Source organism: Numenius arquata, chromosome 6 (assembly GCF_964106895.1).
Source record: "Numenius arquata chromosome 6, bNumArq3.hap1.1, whole genome shotgun sequence".
In the NCBI taxonomy this organism is placed as follows: domain Eukaryota; kingdom Metazoa; phylum Chordata; class Aves; order Charadriiformes; family Scolopacidae; genus Numenius; species Numenius arquata.
This window is the reverse complement of record NC_133581.1, coordinates 68,782,138-68,797,090: the sequence shown is the minus strand read 5'-3', so window position 1 is coordinate 68,797,090 and position 14,953 is coordinate 68,782,138. Positions and strand designations below refer to the sequence as shown.

The window sequence follows — 14,953 nt, the reverse complement described above, 5'->3', positions numbered from 1 at the left end:
ATCCAAATACCCTTAAACTTTCGATGCTTCACTTCACAATCACAGTTTTAGTTGAAATGCGTATTTCTTTCATTATGGGAATAATTCTCCTAAGTAATATGGGACAAAGCAAAAGGAAATATGTTTACCTACCAACTTCTTCAGTTAAAATGGCCCATGGCAAAAAAACTAGCTGAACGGCCAACCTAATTACTCCAATTCACCTTTCCATGAGTTGGTTGGTTGGTTGGTTGTTGACTTTGTCACAAATTTGCTTTGGCAAAGGCACACGTTTGTGCCTGAACTTTATGCAACACTTTTTACAGCCAAAATAAGAACGCTGCTGGAGAGCATCCTGAATTACTAAAAACGCAGGAGAGGACACAAGGGGAGGTAAACTACTTAAAGTGCCAAAGACAGGATAAAGCTGTTTGCTGACATTTGTGGTATTTTTTTTCCCTCCTAACTCATATTTTTGGATTTTTTCCTCACTGAAACATTTCTTCTCATTCTGCTGTGATTATTTCCAGGGATTCCACTAAAGGCCACAAGGCCTAGTACACAGTCTCATGGATTTCCATCTAAACTTTTTGGTTGTAACTCACTGCCCTTTTATTCCTGTCCCTTAGCTAGTTCTTAAGTATGAAGCTGGTCACTCTTTTATCGTATCACAACTTTTTTTTTTTTAAATAGGACATGGCCTAATGCACAACAGAAAGCCAGAAGAAAACCTCTGCTCTTGAAAATACCGTATGTAGGAAATAAAGCTCCACTGTCCCTGCTGTCATTCCCATTCATTCTCAAAAGCCCATGAAAGCCTTTCCAAGGAACAACCAGGTTCTTTTGTTTCCTTCCAGCTGTGCAAGCTGACATGCTAACGAGCCTGGGTGCTACCAGCTTCTCCTCCCATTGTGTTGTCTCCAACAGGGTCCTTTTGCAAGAACAGCACCATCAGGAGGAACCAATTGTCCTTTTGCAAGTCAAGGGACTAACACTTGCCTTGCCCAGGCGGGAGCAGAGCATTGACCAGTTGGGCAGGATCCAACCACGCTCTATCTCCCCAGTACCTCCCCTCCCCTCACTGCTACAGAATTAGGAAGAAAGCTCCAATGTCAGTGTATCGTCCTAGAAATCATGAAACCAGCATCTCAAAAATGAGAGGAGCGAGAGCTTCACACTGCCACGAAGTGGAGGGAACATCACTCTCACCCTGGAAGCTCCTCACCCCCACCTCGAAAAAGCCCTGTGTGTGATTCAGACAGCAGACGGATGTCCCTGGGTGTCCCAGGCCTTCAGGGATACCAAATCTGCATAAAGGCCAGGGAGCTTATTTAACAGTAGTTTCTCTGGTGCTGGCTCCATCCTATTTCCCACAAATTTCCACAGCCTTTCCACCCACCTGCATTAGTCATAAAACTATTGGAAAAAGCACCATCCAAGGACTGTTTATCCAATCCTCAAACCCATGTTGGGAAGAAGCCAGGCGAAACATCACAAAAAGGTGCTGGTTTCACTCGATGTACAAGAAGGGAGAGACCCAAGTACAAAACCTTCCCGACTTTCAGAAGCTTACATGGATACTGGAGGATTTCTGTCCATCTCGGTAGCATTTAGGATCAGGGCACCCATGTGCTCTGGGGGGGACACAATCTTGTCCTTGCATCAGTGTGAAACAAACCCAAACTCCACCACATTTCAACCCACTGTTTATGTGCACTGAAGGTTTTTAATGGAGCAGAGATGTTGTTTGCTTCATGCCGATGCTCCCTCTCCCGAGTTTCAAGGAGACAGCCTGGCTTCATGGAGCAAACCTGAACCCGCTGGATGTACTGATGCACGAGAGTCCACAAAAAGCTACCATGGTTAAGAGAGAGCACGTTTCTGTGAACAAACCTGAAAGAAATACTGATGGATTAAAAAATGCCATTCTCCCAAGTTGATCAATTTGACTACGTGGATGCCATCTCCAGGAGAAGTAGAGCATTCAAAGACACCCTATTCTGATTCTTCATACTTTAAATATAGATATGTAACATTTACATCTGCTCCTGTTCCTCCTCTCATTCTCACTTCTTAAAAAAATAAAAAGCTTTTTGTCAAGAAGACTGTCTTTGGTCTTGCCCTCAGACACTGCTGTGAACTGCTCCATGGTGTAAGACTATCTTCTACATGACCAATTGTCAAAAAGAAACCTCTATGAATAATTCAATTTTTTCCAATAACATCTGTGTTTATGCTTCAGGTTCTGGGGTACTCGCTGCGATGCTGTCTTTTGGAATTTCTAACAAGAAAAAGATACATCTCAGGAGGTTCTCTCAGCAACTATAGTTAATATTAAATAAGAAAAAATTTAAATGATCTCATTCTCATTTAGAATTTTCCATGTTGCCAGTCTTTGCATATTCATTACCTCTCCAGGTCACTAGATACATATTGCCTTTGACCTTGCTAAATGTCAAAAAGCTTCTAGCATTTTGCTTTGCTGATCAAGCCATCAATTATTTCCATATATTTTTCCTCCTTTGCCTCATTCAGATAAATTACTTACAAAGCCATAATTGCTTATGCACTATGCTGTAATTGTTGTCGATCCTCTTTCAATGAAGATTTTATAGAAGACATTTTAACCATTGCTTTACATAAAAGCACTAAGGGAGTTGTCTGGAAAATTCCTAGTCAAAGAACTAAAGAAATGGGAACTCTCCACCCATGGGTTAAACACAAGGACAGTAGGAATGGAATCTGGACTACCTAAATATATATTCACCATAGGGCAGGAGGAATCTTTAGATTCAGGCAGGTATTATTTATCTGTGCCACATGAGAGCAACCTTGGGAAAAACATGGAACCCAGGGATGGGGAGTTCCTCCAACGCAACACACAAGGATGCAGAAAGAACTTCAGAGAGCAAGCCAAAATATTAAAGGCAAATGGGAGCAACATGTATTTTGACGTTAGAAAGTTAAGGTCCTTTATTAATTTCCACACTCCAAAAAGACATGAAAAGTGGCCCAGAAATATAAAAGTATCAGGGCCCAGACCGAGATCTCTTTTAGCCTGCCCTTTCTCCCACCACAAACTGCCTAATCAAAGCCAAATCCTGTCTACAAAGAAGGAAGTTGTTCAGAAAGTAAAAAAACCAAAGAGTCTGGGAATGTATTGGATTATTATAATGCTTGTCCTGAATGCTAATCAGCTTCTTCCACTCAAATCTTTAATCATAAGGGAAAAAAAAAAAAAGTATAACTGTGATGTAAATAATATGAATGTTAAATGTAAATACTGATTTCCTTTATCATTTCAACCTGCTTAAAAATAGATTTCAGTGCTTACTTAAAAATCATGACATTTTCCCCATTCAATTACTCTTCTCACCAACGGAGATTCCTTGACTATCCCCTTTTCAATACATTTTCATAGGCAAAATTCTACAAGCAGAATTGAAAATCTAGAAGGTTTCACTCACCCTCCTCATCCCCACACACCAAACAATACCATTAGCTCACCTGGATCTGCCCGGTTATAGGAACGAAGAACTTGGAGTGCAAAAATCTCCCCAAGTAATGAGCTGTCGTCACATCCCTGGGAATTACAAGGTGCTTTTCTCTGGAGCTGAAACTCACTGCGACCATCTCAAAAGTAGAGCAGTGACCCTGATCCCTGTCCCCCTTCCCGTCCATCCCCACTCCAAGCTTCAAATAAACCCCATCCATGGACTTAAGAGTCTGTAATTCTCTCAACAAATTACTGCAGGGATTAGCCACTCTACCTGTTAAAAAGTTTCTCATAATTACTTTCCTAAATCTCCACGAGTTTTAAGCTCATTAATTCTAGTTCTGTTTTGGTTGGAGAATACTTCATTCCTTTCTTTTGCAACAACCTTTTATTTCATTATTAATATAATATATAGTATTTACATATAAATATTTCATCAGGCACATATTTAGACAGTCACAGAATAGATATGGCAATTTTTCTGCACTGCCAAATTGCCTGCCTAAAGCATAAAAGATTATTTTTTTCCCATCCTCAGCTGCAAATAACATCTGTACAATCAAAGTGGACCCAATTCTGAACTCTCTCCTGCCGATGTAAAACCCGAACAACTAATTTATGCCCCACCGACACACTCCAGATTTGCAATGATGCACCTGAGATCGTAATTCAGCCTTGTATTTCTAACTAATTAGGTTTGTTCCATTTCAAATATAATCCCTGAAGAATGTTCCCCTTCAGCGTGATTTCATTAGTTGTTTAGAATTTATTACGAAGTAGGACTGATATACATAAACTGGAACTCAGACTGAAAGGAAAATTCAGGGTATCACAATGTGGCCGGCCGCTCTGCCAACCAGGCTACCCTGAAATATCTCCGACATTTTAAGAGGCTTTACAAGTACTTGGAGACCAACGCATTTGGAAAACAGTTTATATTATAAACAATATTTTATGTAGCACCAAAGTAAAACTAGAGCATATAAAACGCAAGCCCAACAGGCAGCAATGTCCACTGTGAAAAATGATTCTGTCCTTCCTGCTATCATCGCTTGATAAGGTACACGATGTAAACAGTTGATTATATTGTACCTGATGGCATTTTTATTTCCCAAGCATTCTCTTCCTGCAGTAGAAGTGGCACATTTAAATTATTACTGGATTGCATCCTGTCTGCCAACAGCAGGCACGCATTTATTTATTTATTTTAACTTTTATTTATCAAAGTTTTCCCACAAGAAAATGGCCGGTGCTGCGAGCGGGTGCAGGGCCCTGAGCATTGTCCCTACACATAATTACCACTTTCAGCTTGTCTTTCTTAATGCCCTTCTCCTCAAACTGAACTGGGACAAGCCACTTGCAGGAGCATTTGTCTAGAACTTCAAAGAGCAGGATCTGCTGATCATCGAACTATAGAATAGTTAGAGTTGGAAGGGACATTAAAGATCATCCAGTGCCACCACCTGCCCTGGGCAGGGACACCTCCCACCAGACCAGGGTGCTCAAAGCCCCATCCAGCCTGGCCTTGAACCCCTCCAGGGATGGGGCAGCCACAGCTTCTCTGGGCAACCTGGGCCAGTGTCTCACCACCAGTGGAGGGGCACGAAAATGATCAGAGGGCTGGAGCACCTCTCCTATGAGGACAGGCTGAGAGAGTTGGGATTGTTCAGCCTGGAGAAGAGAAGGCTCCAAGGAAACCTTATAACGGCCTTCCAGTACTTGAAGGGGGCCTACAGTAGAGATGGGGAGGCACTCTTTATGAGGGAGGGGAGCCATAGGATGAGGGGGAAGGGTTTTAAACTGAAAGAGGGGAGATTTGGATATGATATTAGGAAGAAATTCTTTGCTGTAAGGGTGGTGAGACACTGGCCCAGGTTGCCCAGTGAAGCTGTGGATGTAGATGATCTTTAAGGTCCCTTCCAACTCTAACCATTCTATGATTCTATCTCCCTCAGCTCTTTCCCAAGCACCATGACTATCTTCATCCTTTTATTTTTGGGGGGAAGTCAAAGAAGAGTGAGAAATGAAGACAAGCACTTTACAGGGGGGTCTTTTACTCTCCTTGTTCCCCCAGAGGTCTTCTCCAATCTCCAATGGGAGGCGGACACTACAGTAACAACAGTGACCATATCCCACCCAGGGTATTCAGCTCTTCTTGCTGCTGGTGCTGTACTTCCATATCTGAACTAATCTCTCCGAGAAAAGCCAGCAGGGCTCACAAAATCTGCCAAACAATAAAGATCAAAGCCAGTAAAGCCCGGAGCTTGTGATGAGTGCCAACACACCTGAGAGAAAACAGTGAAGAATAATAATAGCAATAAGCAAAGGTTTATTGATCAAATCAGATATTGCGTGTCTTTCATTACTACAGCATCCTCAGAATTTTGCCTCCAAAAACCTCTAGGGTAGGAACTGTTATCTTTATTTTACAGATGGGGAACTGGAACAAAGAAAAAACATCCCAGACACTTTCCTTAGGACAGACTCTGCTCCTTCCTGGGGATGCTTCGCTCTCCACAGCCGCGCAGGGAGCACAGGTACCCAACATTCAGGGGGTTAAAATTTTCAGTTTAATTCCTCTGCAAGGCCTACTAATTAGTCCTGAAAACGAGTATCTCCGCTGTAATTTACTGTTGAGTAATCACTTCAGGATGTGACAAGGATCGCGTGACTCAAAGTGCACTGAAAATCACACTGACCATGTCTTGTCCAACAGACCCGGGCTAAGAGAGATGAGTCTTCCTTTACTTTTGGTTTCCCTTGGTGTCTTTGTATTTTCCCATGAGAATTTCTGGAGTTTGATGGTAAACATGAAAAAACAAAAGTCTTAAACCAACTTGAGGCCATGCTGTGACAAAGCACAGAAACCAGTCATTTCCCTAGTGAACTCCCAGTCTGTGATCCTGACATCACTGGGCATGGGATTAAAGAGATGGCAGGGAAAAAGAGAGGAAAGAAGAGAAAAACTGTTAAAACTGGTCTTTTTCTTTGAATTTATCCTTAATTTTTCTTTAGTTTGAACCAAAGGATATGACCTAGAGCTATAGTTCCACCAAAAGATTTGCCCTGTGGAACAAAACACAGTAATAAACCAATTTGGTGAGACAGAAAGTCCTACTCCCAACAAGCAGAAGCTCTTCTGACATCCCAAGGAATGGGAATGTCCCCAGCTACCACGTCCACTAACTCAACTGCTCACACACCCACACTCCGTATACAAAGTGAAATCAATGAGTTATTACAGAAATAAAAGTGTTTCATTAAATACATTCCCTTGTTTATAACTGACAGAAGCATCTAAAATAAATATTACAAAATTACCGAAAAGAACTGATTTTTATGACGATTGAATAAGTGCTATGCTAGTTATGGAAATGATGCTGAAGTCGATATGAACACATGCACTTTTCTCCCACAACAATCAAAGCACCGCATAATTTCTGCTTTGTCCATCCTTCTCCAAATTGTCACTTGCCAGGATCTGAATAAAGTGAGTAGAAATCTAAACAAGAACAGATTAAAGAAAAATCACCCATAAACACCTGTTATCCTGCTGCTTATTATAACCATTTTCAAGTTGTGTCTCTCATCTCTTTCAGAATACGTGAAAGAACCGCTGCATCTAATGCTGCACCAAAAATACAGAAAACCAGAGCTTTTTTTCCACCAGTAAACCACTGTAAAATAATAGCGATGCATCCACCAGCCTTTGGAAGTCAGTGGGAGTCACCCCACTGGGTCCACCAGGGACTGGCTGAGGGCCTGAAGTGGTGCAGCTGGTGGGAAGTCCTCATCCACAACCTGGGAAACGTTCCCCAAGGCCCAGACTCAACCGTCCCTTCCTCTAATGTGAAACACACGATTATCTCCCTTAAATAACAGCATCCGCTTAAAAGCTTTGAAATAGAGACCGGGATAAATGATGCAGAGCTCGATGGATAAATAAAAGAGTTTCTATGACTGCGAAAGACCTGAAATAAAGTCTTCCAGGGCAAAACGTGGGACACATCACAGCTTTTATAGATACCCATGTCAAGAGTGTTTCTCAATACTTGTTCTTCCAGTATCCCCCAGTGAATTGAGCTTCTGAGGAAAAAAAGTAATTTTCAGCTTTGCTTGCATTACTTGAAAAACACTCAAAACAGAGCTCTTTCTGGGCTGATAATGCTCCCAAGGATTGAGATGAGAAAGTCTGGGCACTGGGGATGGGACGTCCAGCTTGGCCTGGCCATTACTTTGTGGTTTTTCTGGTTGCAACTGCTGACTGCTGAAGTGGATTTACCTCCAGAGCCTTCCCGCTGAAGGTCTTGATTTATCGGGAACACCTTCCACACGCGCATTTGTACGTGAACTGAATTACTTGGAGAAGCCTCCATCATCCACATCTCCATCATCCACAGATCATCGCCACCAACCCAAACCAGGATGCTATAATAACCATGCTGGGGTCTGCATGGACCCCATGGAAAAGATGGATGGATGGAAAAGATGATGTACATTGACAAAAAGAGAATATAAACTAAATGGCTAAGCTGGAGGCCAGAAAACAAAATATTTTCTAGTTCTCGCAGCAGATCAGTTACAGAAAAGGGGAAAGAAGCCACTTCCCCCCCTCCTCATTCATGCGGACCATCACTCCACTGTTTTCATAGCAGTTCTTGTTCACAAATTCACAGGGGACTCTGCGGATCAGCTTTTACTGAGTTTATTATTCAAGTTTCCTCTCTGCCATTCAAGGTCATCAAGACCTACAACACCACAAACTGGCCAATCTTTAGTCCAAGCTATTTAAATATCTTGCATGTTATCACCTTTCTCACCCATCACTGCTGCTCTCTGAGGAACTAGTCTTAGTCAACGATTTCTATGACTCGTCCTCCTGAGTGGTCCCAACCCAGCGTCCCAGAGCAACAGCCTGGGGAGTATCACAACAAGTTTTCAGAATCTTCGTTTCCTTTAATTTACAACTGTACTGAGAAATCTTTTCTTGTGTTTTTAATGTTTGCAATGGATAGCAAAGGCTCATCCTGGCGAAGTTGTGGCAGCCAAAACATACCACATCCCTCCTCTGTGCATACACCTGCTGATCCGCAGCAACCAAAAAGCCCTGCAATGGTTTTGTGCCACTGGTCTCTGTTTCCCCCAGCACTGACCCACATCGTTCATGCTGCAAGGGCCCAGGACACAGATCCACCAGCCCTGACAATGACCTGTGCCGCAGGGGCATGTCCAGTTACAGGACAGAGTTGGGGCACCATCCACAGATCCTACATTCTGACCCTTCCATGTCTTTCATCTTCCACCTTTTCATGACATTTACCTTCTGTAAATCACCTTTTCTGTGCAGCTAAAATTAAGCACAAAATGAAGAAGGCTTGCTACAGGGGATCTGAAAGAGACGCTGTTTGTCATCAGTAGTCCCAGTCATGATAACTACAAACGCCATCATCGGGATAACCACGGTCCGAGTAATAACGACATCAGTGAAAATTCCTGTGCCAGCAAAGTCTCTCCAGTGCTACCACAGCTCTGAATCACAGCAGCTCCTACAGGCTGATCCAGCCCATCCGTACAGGAGCCAGTCTTCCCTACAACAATCCACATGCTTTAAAACTGCCATCAGTAGGATACCAATCCCCCCATGATCCTTTCACAGGGAAAGACAGACCTCTCCATGGGATGATCTAAGGTCCAAGCCATTTTCTGCAACCTCTAGAGACAGAGCCAAAGACACCTCTGCTCCCAATTTAGATACATGAGGTGAGATGAAGCCAGTCCCTGATGCAGATGAACCCACAACCAAGAGAAGCCCAAGAAAGAAGGTTCCAGCTTCCCTGAAGGCTCAACTCTCAGGAGGCCCTTGGTGTCATTAATCCACGTGATTGCCGGCTGGGACAGCAGCATGCTTGGATAAAAAGCTGTGCCAGCACACCACTAAATAGCTCTGATGAAAGTGCTGCAGATACCACAACATGTAATCAAGTGCATAAATAATTTGTTATGCAACAGACCTTGGAAAAAACAAATCAGTTGATTATTAATAATAACTATGTATATCACAGCATCTTCTCCCTAGAGGCCGCAAAAGAGGTCAGTTGTGCTGAGCACAAAATGCTGCTAAAAAGCAAATATGCCATAATATTTGGGCATCTGAAACCAGAATAAATGAGGGCTGCACGAGTCACTTTATAAAAAAAAAAGTAAAAATAAGTACCAACAATCATTTAGTGAACATCTTTATCAGACACACAGCAACAAAGAATGGCTCATTATTTCCCATAAACCACATCAAACTGGACTTTTCATTTTCCAATAACAAATGCTGAGCATTTCCAAATTAATTGATTTCTTGTTATGTGTTCCTTCCCATTCCTGGTGCTGATGGTTCGCATTCAGACTCAGAGCAGACTCCGCACATCTGCATAGAGATCAGAAGATGGAACAGCTCTTTCTTTTTTTTTTCCTCCTTGTGTTAGACAGTATCAACAAATGAGATCACTATCAGATCAGCATTTATAAAAACATGCCCGTCTATCTCATGTGCTTGTTCCTGTGTCAAGAAATTTAAAGCCAGACATTGGGAAAATAATGATTGCCTCACACCTACTTTCTTTTTTTAAACATAAATGGGACTCCTATGTCATTTTTACTTCTCTATTTACATTAAAATCATGGATTCAGGGAACTTCAGAGCCAAACAACACAGCATCAAAACTGTAACGATCCTAAGACTCTTGCTGCTGCATATTTAGGGGAGAAATAACTTTCTTTTGCTCAGCAAAAAGAACTTCTTTTTCTCAGCATGGGAAGAAAATAAGGGTCTACTTACACTGTACAATGAGCTGTACCAAAGCTTCTCTGGGTTTCACATTAAACCCATTGTACTGGCTGGTCTGGCACCTGTAGGTTCCCGTCATCTCCCTGGAGACGTTCACTATCCTCAGGATCCCGTCGTAGCTCTCCGTCTGCATGGCCCCATCGGGCATCACCACCTCCTTGTCTGCCCGGGACCAGAGGATGATGGGCTTGGGCTTCCCCGTCACCTGGCACTGCAGCTCGATGGTGTCCCCTTCCCGGGTCACCAGGGGGGACTTTTCTTGAGGAACAGTCAAATTGGGTGGGACTTCAAAGGAGAAAAAGAGATGGTTCAACAATTAGCACTACAGAGACTAGAAAGGTAGCTTTTTTGCTTGTACAGTCATAATTACATATGAAGAATTAAGTTATACACAGCACTGCATAGTGACTACATAGAATCACAGAATGGTTTGGGTTGGAAGGGACCTAAAAGATCATTGAGTTCCACCCCCCTGCCCTGGGCAGGGACACCTCCCACCAGACCAGGTTGCTCAAAGCCCCATCCAACCTGGCCTTGAACCCCTCCAGGGATGGGGCAGCCACAGCTTCTCTCAGCAACCTGGGCCAGGCTCTCACCACCCTCACAGCCAAGAATTTCCTCCCCAGATCTCACCTAAATCTCCCCTCTTTGTTTAAAACCGTTCCCCCTTGTCCTATTGCTACGCTGTGGAAGACTGTGCAATGCTATTATATTACGAGACAAGGTGCTCAGCTGCTTGAAGTGGTTTATAGAAGATTTTACAGCCCCACCTACAACACTTATTTGCCTCCCTGGGCATCTCTGACACGTCAATGCGCCGTTCCAGGGCATTCACCAGCGCATTCGGACCACCAGTCGCAGCCAGTACTTTATCACTGCAAATTACGGCTTTCCTTTTTATGAGTACTTGGCACCAAAACCCCCCTTTTTATAACAGACCAGCTGCTGATTTTATCCAGCTCGTAATGGCTGCACGAGGAGGAAGAATTGTGCCGATTCAGAAATCAGCTCGGAATGCAAGACTCGAAAGTGAAATGTAGTTGGTGCCTTTCTATCATGAGAGATTTATTAAAAAGGCATTCTTTTAACAGGGATTTGCATTAACAGATCTGGAAAGTATATGTGAACAACTGTTCCCAGCAGGAGTCCGACATCCCCATGGAGCAGGAACAGCCGGCAGTCCCGCAGGGTGAGCTGGTGACACCCAAGGACCCATCCTTCCTCCTCTCCACAGTCTTGCAAGGGTAAGACTTTCTAATTGCCCCCAGTGCCTCTCCGAATTATCAGCCACTGCTCTGAATCACCAGTCCTTGGCAGTGAGGAGAAGAGCCCGTTTGCCATGGAAGAGACGTGCAAGGTGCTTGATCAGAACAGAAATGCCGTGGAATCCCTGGCAAAGGCATCAGTGTCTCCATGATGGGCATCCAAGTGAGGTTCCACCATCAGTCCATTCCCTTACGGTTCTCCTGGTGCAACACAAACATCTCTGAAGCTGCCTGTGATCTCCAGATCACACATGGTGCCTTCCGTACACCAGAACCTTGCTTAGGGGGTGGGGAGGGGCTGCCGTGTGGTGGGCAAAGATACGGGAAAGCACGATTTAAAAACTCCCCACCCTCTCTTTCCTTTTGTGCCTTCTGAACACTTGGCTGCCCTTACGGGTCTTCTCTTCTGAGTCAGGTAGAGAGATGCTTTCTGATTTAAAACGGTCCCTCCAAGGAGCATTACCTCTCCACACTCTCCTGCCCTCAACTACTTCCCTTGAATGCCAGGATTGACAAAATACAGCCTGTACCGTAACTCCTTCCCGCAGGAGAAAATAATCAAAGGCTATTTTCAGGTCCCCAGAGTCAGAAACAACAGACTTGTAGCAGTGAGAAATAGTTCCAGTTCTCCCCCGGGATCTACCCCGTGTCTATGGACCTGACAAGCCTGCTCGGAATCAGAGTTTAAATCAGGGGCTTTCATAGGTAGCAAAATGCTGTTTTCAGCTGTTTTGAAGGCTTTCAACGCTCCTTCAGAATCTGGTGGGACATGCAAAAGTGGAAATAACTTTTTCCACAGGAAAGTAGAAGTTATTTTAGACTACAAAAAACAGAAAGGGAAAAAAAAAAAAAAAAAGATAAAGATTGCTTAATAAAGCATTCCCAACATTAATAAAACATTCTTGTTTTTCACTTATGCCTGTGCGTGCCATAACAGGTCCTGAGCACAGGCCAGTGCCCAGGAAACCTGCATCACTTTGAGGGAGCCCAGAGCAGAACCACCCCACGCACACGCCCAGAAGGCCCTGCTGAGGAAGGGCTGCAGGACACGAGATGGTCCACCCCAGCGAAGGAAGGGTGGTACGAAGCCACGGCAACAGTCATGTCAGAGCTCAGAGACAAAATACAGAGGGAAAAGGGTGCTGAAGGTGGCAAGGGATGAGAGAGAAGGAGCAGATGAGCGCTGTTCAGTGGTTCTCCGAGTTTTTCTGACTGCACTTCTCCACCAGCATGTGTCCTTCCCTCTCCCTCACTTCTACATCCCACGCTTTTGCTGTGAACTACATGGTATTTGTGCTGGACCCACATCAGTCGGGTGCTTGTGGTGGGACTCCTCCACCTTCTCTCCTGAAAGTGAGAACATCAAATAGATACCAAACAGCCACTGCTCTATGAAAGCACAGACTAAACTGGGAAGAAAAATACCATTCCAAGAAGGAAAATGCAGTTTAAAGAGAAAGGTTTGAAAGCCCACTCTGCACTGCCTGCCTGCGGAAAGCAGCCTCCTTCCAAATGTTTCTTCCAGCTCACCTGGCTTGTGGCTTCTCAGTTTAGTTCAAATAATATTTATTTTGTCCCTTCTGCCCTGGGCAGGGGATCTGCTCCCCATTGTGAATGTGCTTTGACCAGAGTGTGTCCCAGTTGGAACGGATGCTGCAGGCTCCCCTGTAGCTCTCCTCTTACTCCCTGTCCCTCCGGCACCTCCAGCTTCTCCCGTCTCAGGGATTCACTGACCGTGAGAACCATGAGGCCAAGACCATGGGGTCAGAGCCCTCAAACAAAATACCTGCTGTCAAGATGGAAAAGGTCTGCCACATGCTGGGTATCAGCCTACAGCACTATCTACAGCTCCGCTTGCAACCCCATGGTCCAGATGGGGCCAGGATGTGAGCTTTCCCTTTGGTGGTTGTTTGTGTAGACCTGATTCTGGACATGTTGTGCTGGCAGCCTCTTCCAGACTCCATCCTTTCCTGACTGCCATCAGAACAACAGGTCTGGACTAGAAACTCACACACTGTATTAGCCTCAGAAATCATAGAATGGTTTGGGTTGGAAGGGACCTTAAAGATCATTGAGTTCCAACTCCCCTGTCCTGGACAGGGACACCTCCCACCAGACCAGGTTGCTCCAAGCCCCCTCCAACCTGGCCTTGAACCCCTCCAGGGATGGGGCAGCCACAGCTTCTCTGGGCAACCTGGGCCAGGCTCTCACCACCCTCACAGCCAAGAATTTCCTCCCCAGATCTCACCTAAATCTCCCCTCTTTGAGTTTAAAACCCTTCCCCCTCATCCTATGGCTCCCCTCCCTCATCAAGAGTCCCTCCCCAGCTTTCCTGGAGCCCCTTTAGGGACTGGAAGGGGCTCTAAGGTCTCCCCGGAGCCTTCTCTTCTCCAGGCTGAACCCCCCCAACTCTCTCAGCCTGTCCTCCAGCCCTTGGAGCATCACCCAACTTTCTGGTTGGAACAAGGGCTGTAACTCAGCTCTCAGGCACTGAGCCAGGAGCAAGACTTGCCTTCGGCACAGCGAGTGGTCCTGTGCAAGTGCTGCCTGTGAAGGCAAGGCATGATGGAAGAGAGACAAAACAATGAGAGAGGAGGCAACAAAGTCAGCTTCATGTGTGGATCTGACCCAACCCTGCACTTGAAACAGGGATGGAATACAAATAAATTGAGGAGCTGTTCCCCACACATCCACAACGCTCTTGTTTTAAGAAACTCCTTCACTAAGCTAATTATGGGAGGAATAAACAGACAAATTTAGAGTGTCCATGAGGTGGACCAAGAGAGGAAGGGGGGCAGAGATGCACGAGTGCAACTGGGGGCTCATGAAGACTTGCTTCCCACGAAGCCCACTCTGGGGATGCAGGAAGGAGCCAGCCCTGGGAGCCTGCTGGCTGCAAGGAACAGCATCTCAGACCAAGAGGCAGGAGAAAGTCAGAAATTAGTACAGTCAGAGCAAACTATGAATCCTTCAAGGAAGAAAACAGGAAAAAACACACGCTGCTTCTCCTGGTCACATGCAGCTTCTGGAGGCACTTGAGAGGAAGGAGAGTGAATGGCACAGGACATGCATCTTTGGGAGGAAAAAAAAAGATGCATGCCAAAAAGGTCCTGTGCAACTGTGAGCAAGTAATTCACCCTCTCTTTAACTCAGTTTTCTTTCTGAAAAACAGAGATAACAGTACTGCAAAACCCGCAGACTGCCAAGATAAGGCCCATAGACTGCGAGGTCTGCAGGCAGGCTGATAAGATAGGCTGTATCAGTACCCCAGATGGAAAGATACCTTAAAACACCCTGACTCATCATCTCCTGTGGCATTTTGCAGCACAACCAGTATCTGTCACACTGTAAGCTGGCCAATATATTATTATGGTT

General features: G+C 44.7%; 1 protein-coding gene across 1 annotated transcript in view; it reads right to left on the bottom strand.

The window, feature by feature from the left end:
• Window positions 1-14,953, bottom strand: part of MDGA2 (MAM domain containing glycosylphosphatidylinositol anchor 2) — a 361,261-nt gene that overhangs the window by 109,391 nt on the left and 236,917 nt on the right. Inside the window, exon 10 of the mRNA XM_074149599.1 lies at window positions 10,305-10,598. Coding sequence (XP_074005700.1) covers window positions 10,305-10,598 — 294 coding nt within the window. The remainder of the gene's footprint in view (window positions 1-10,304; window positions 10,599-14,953) is intronic.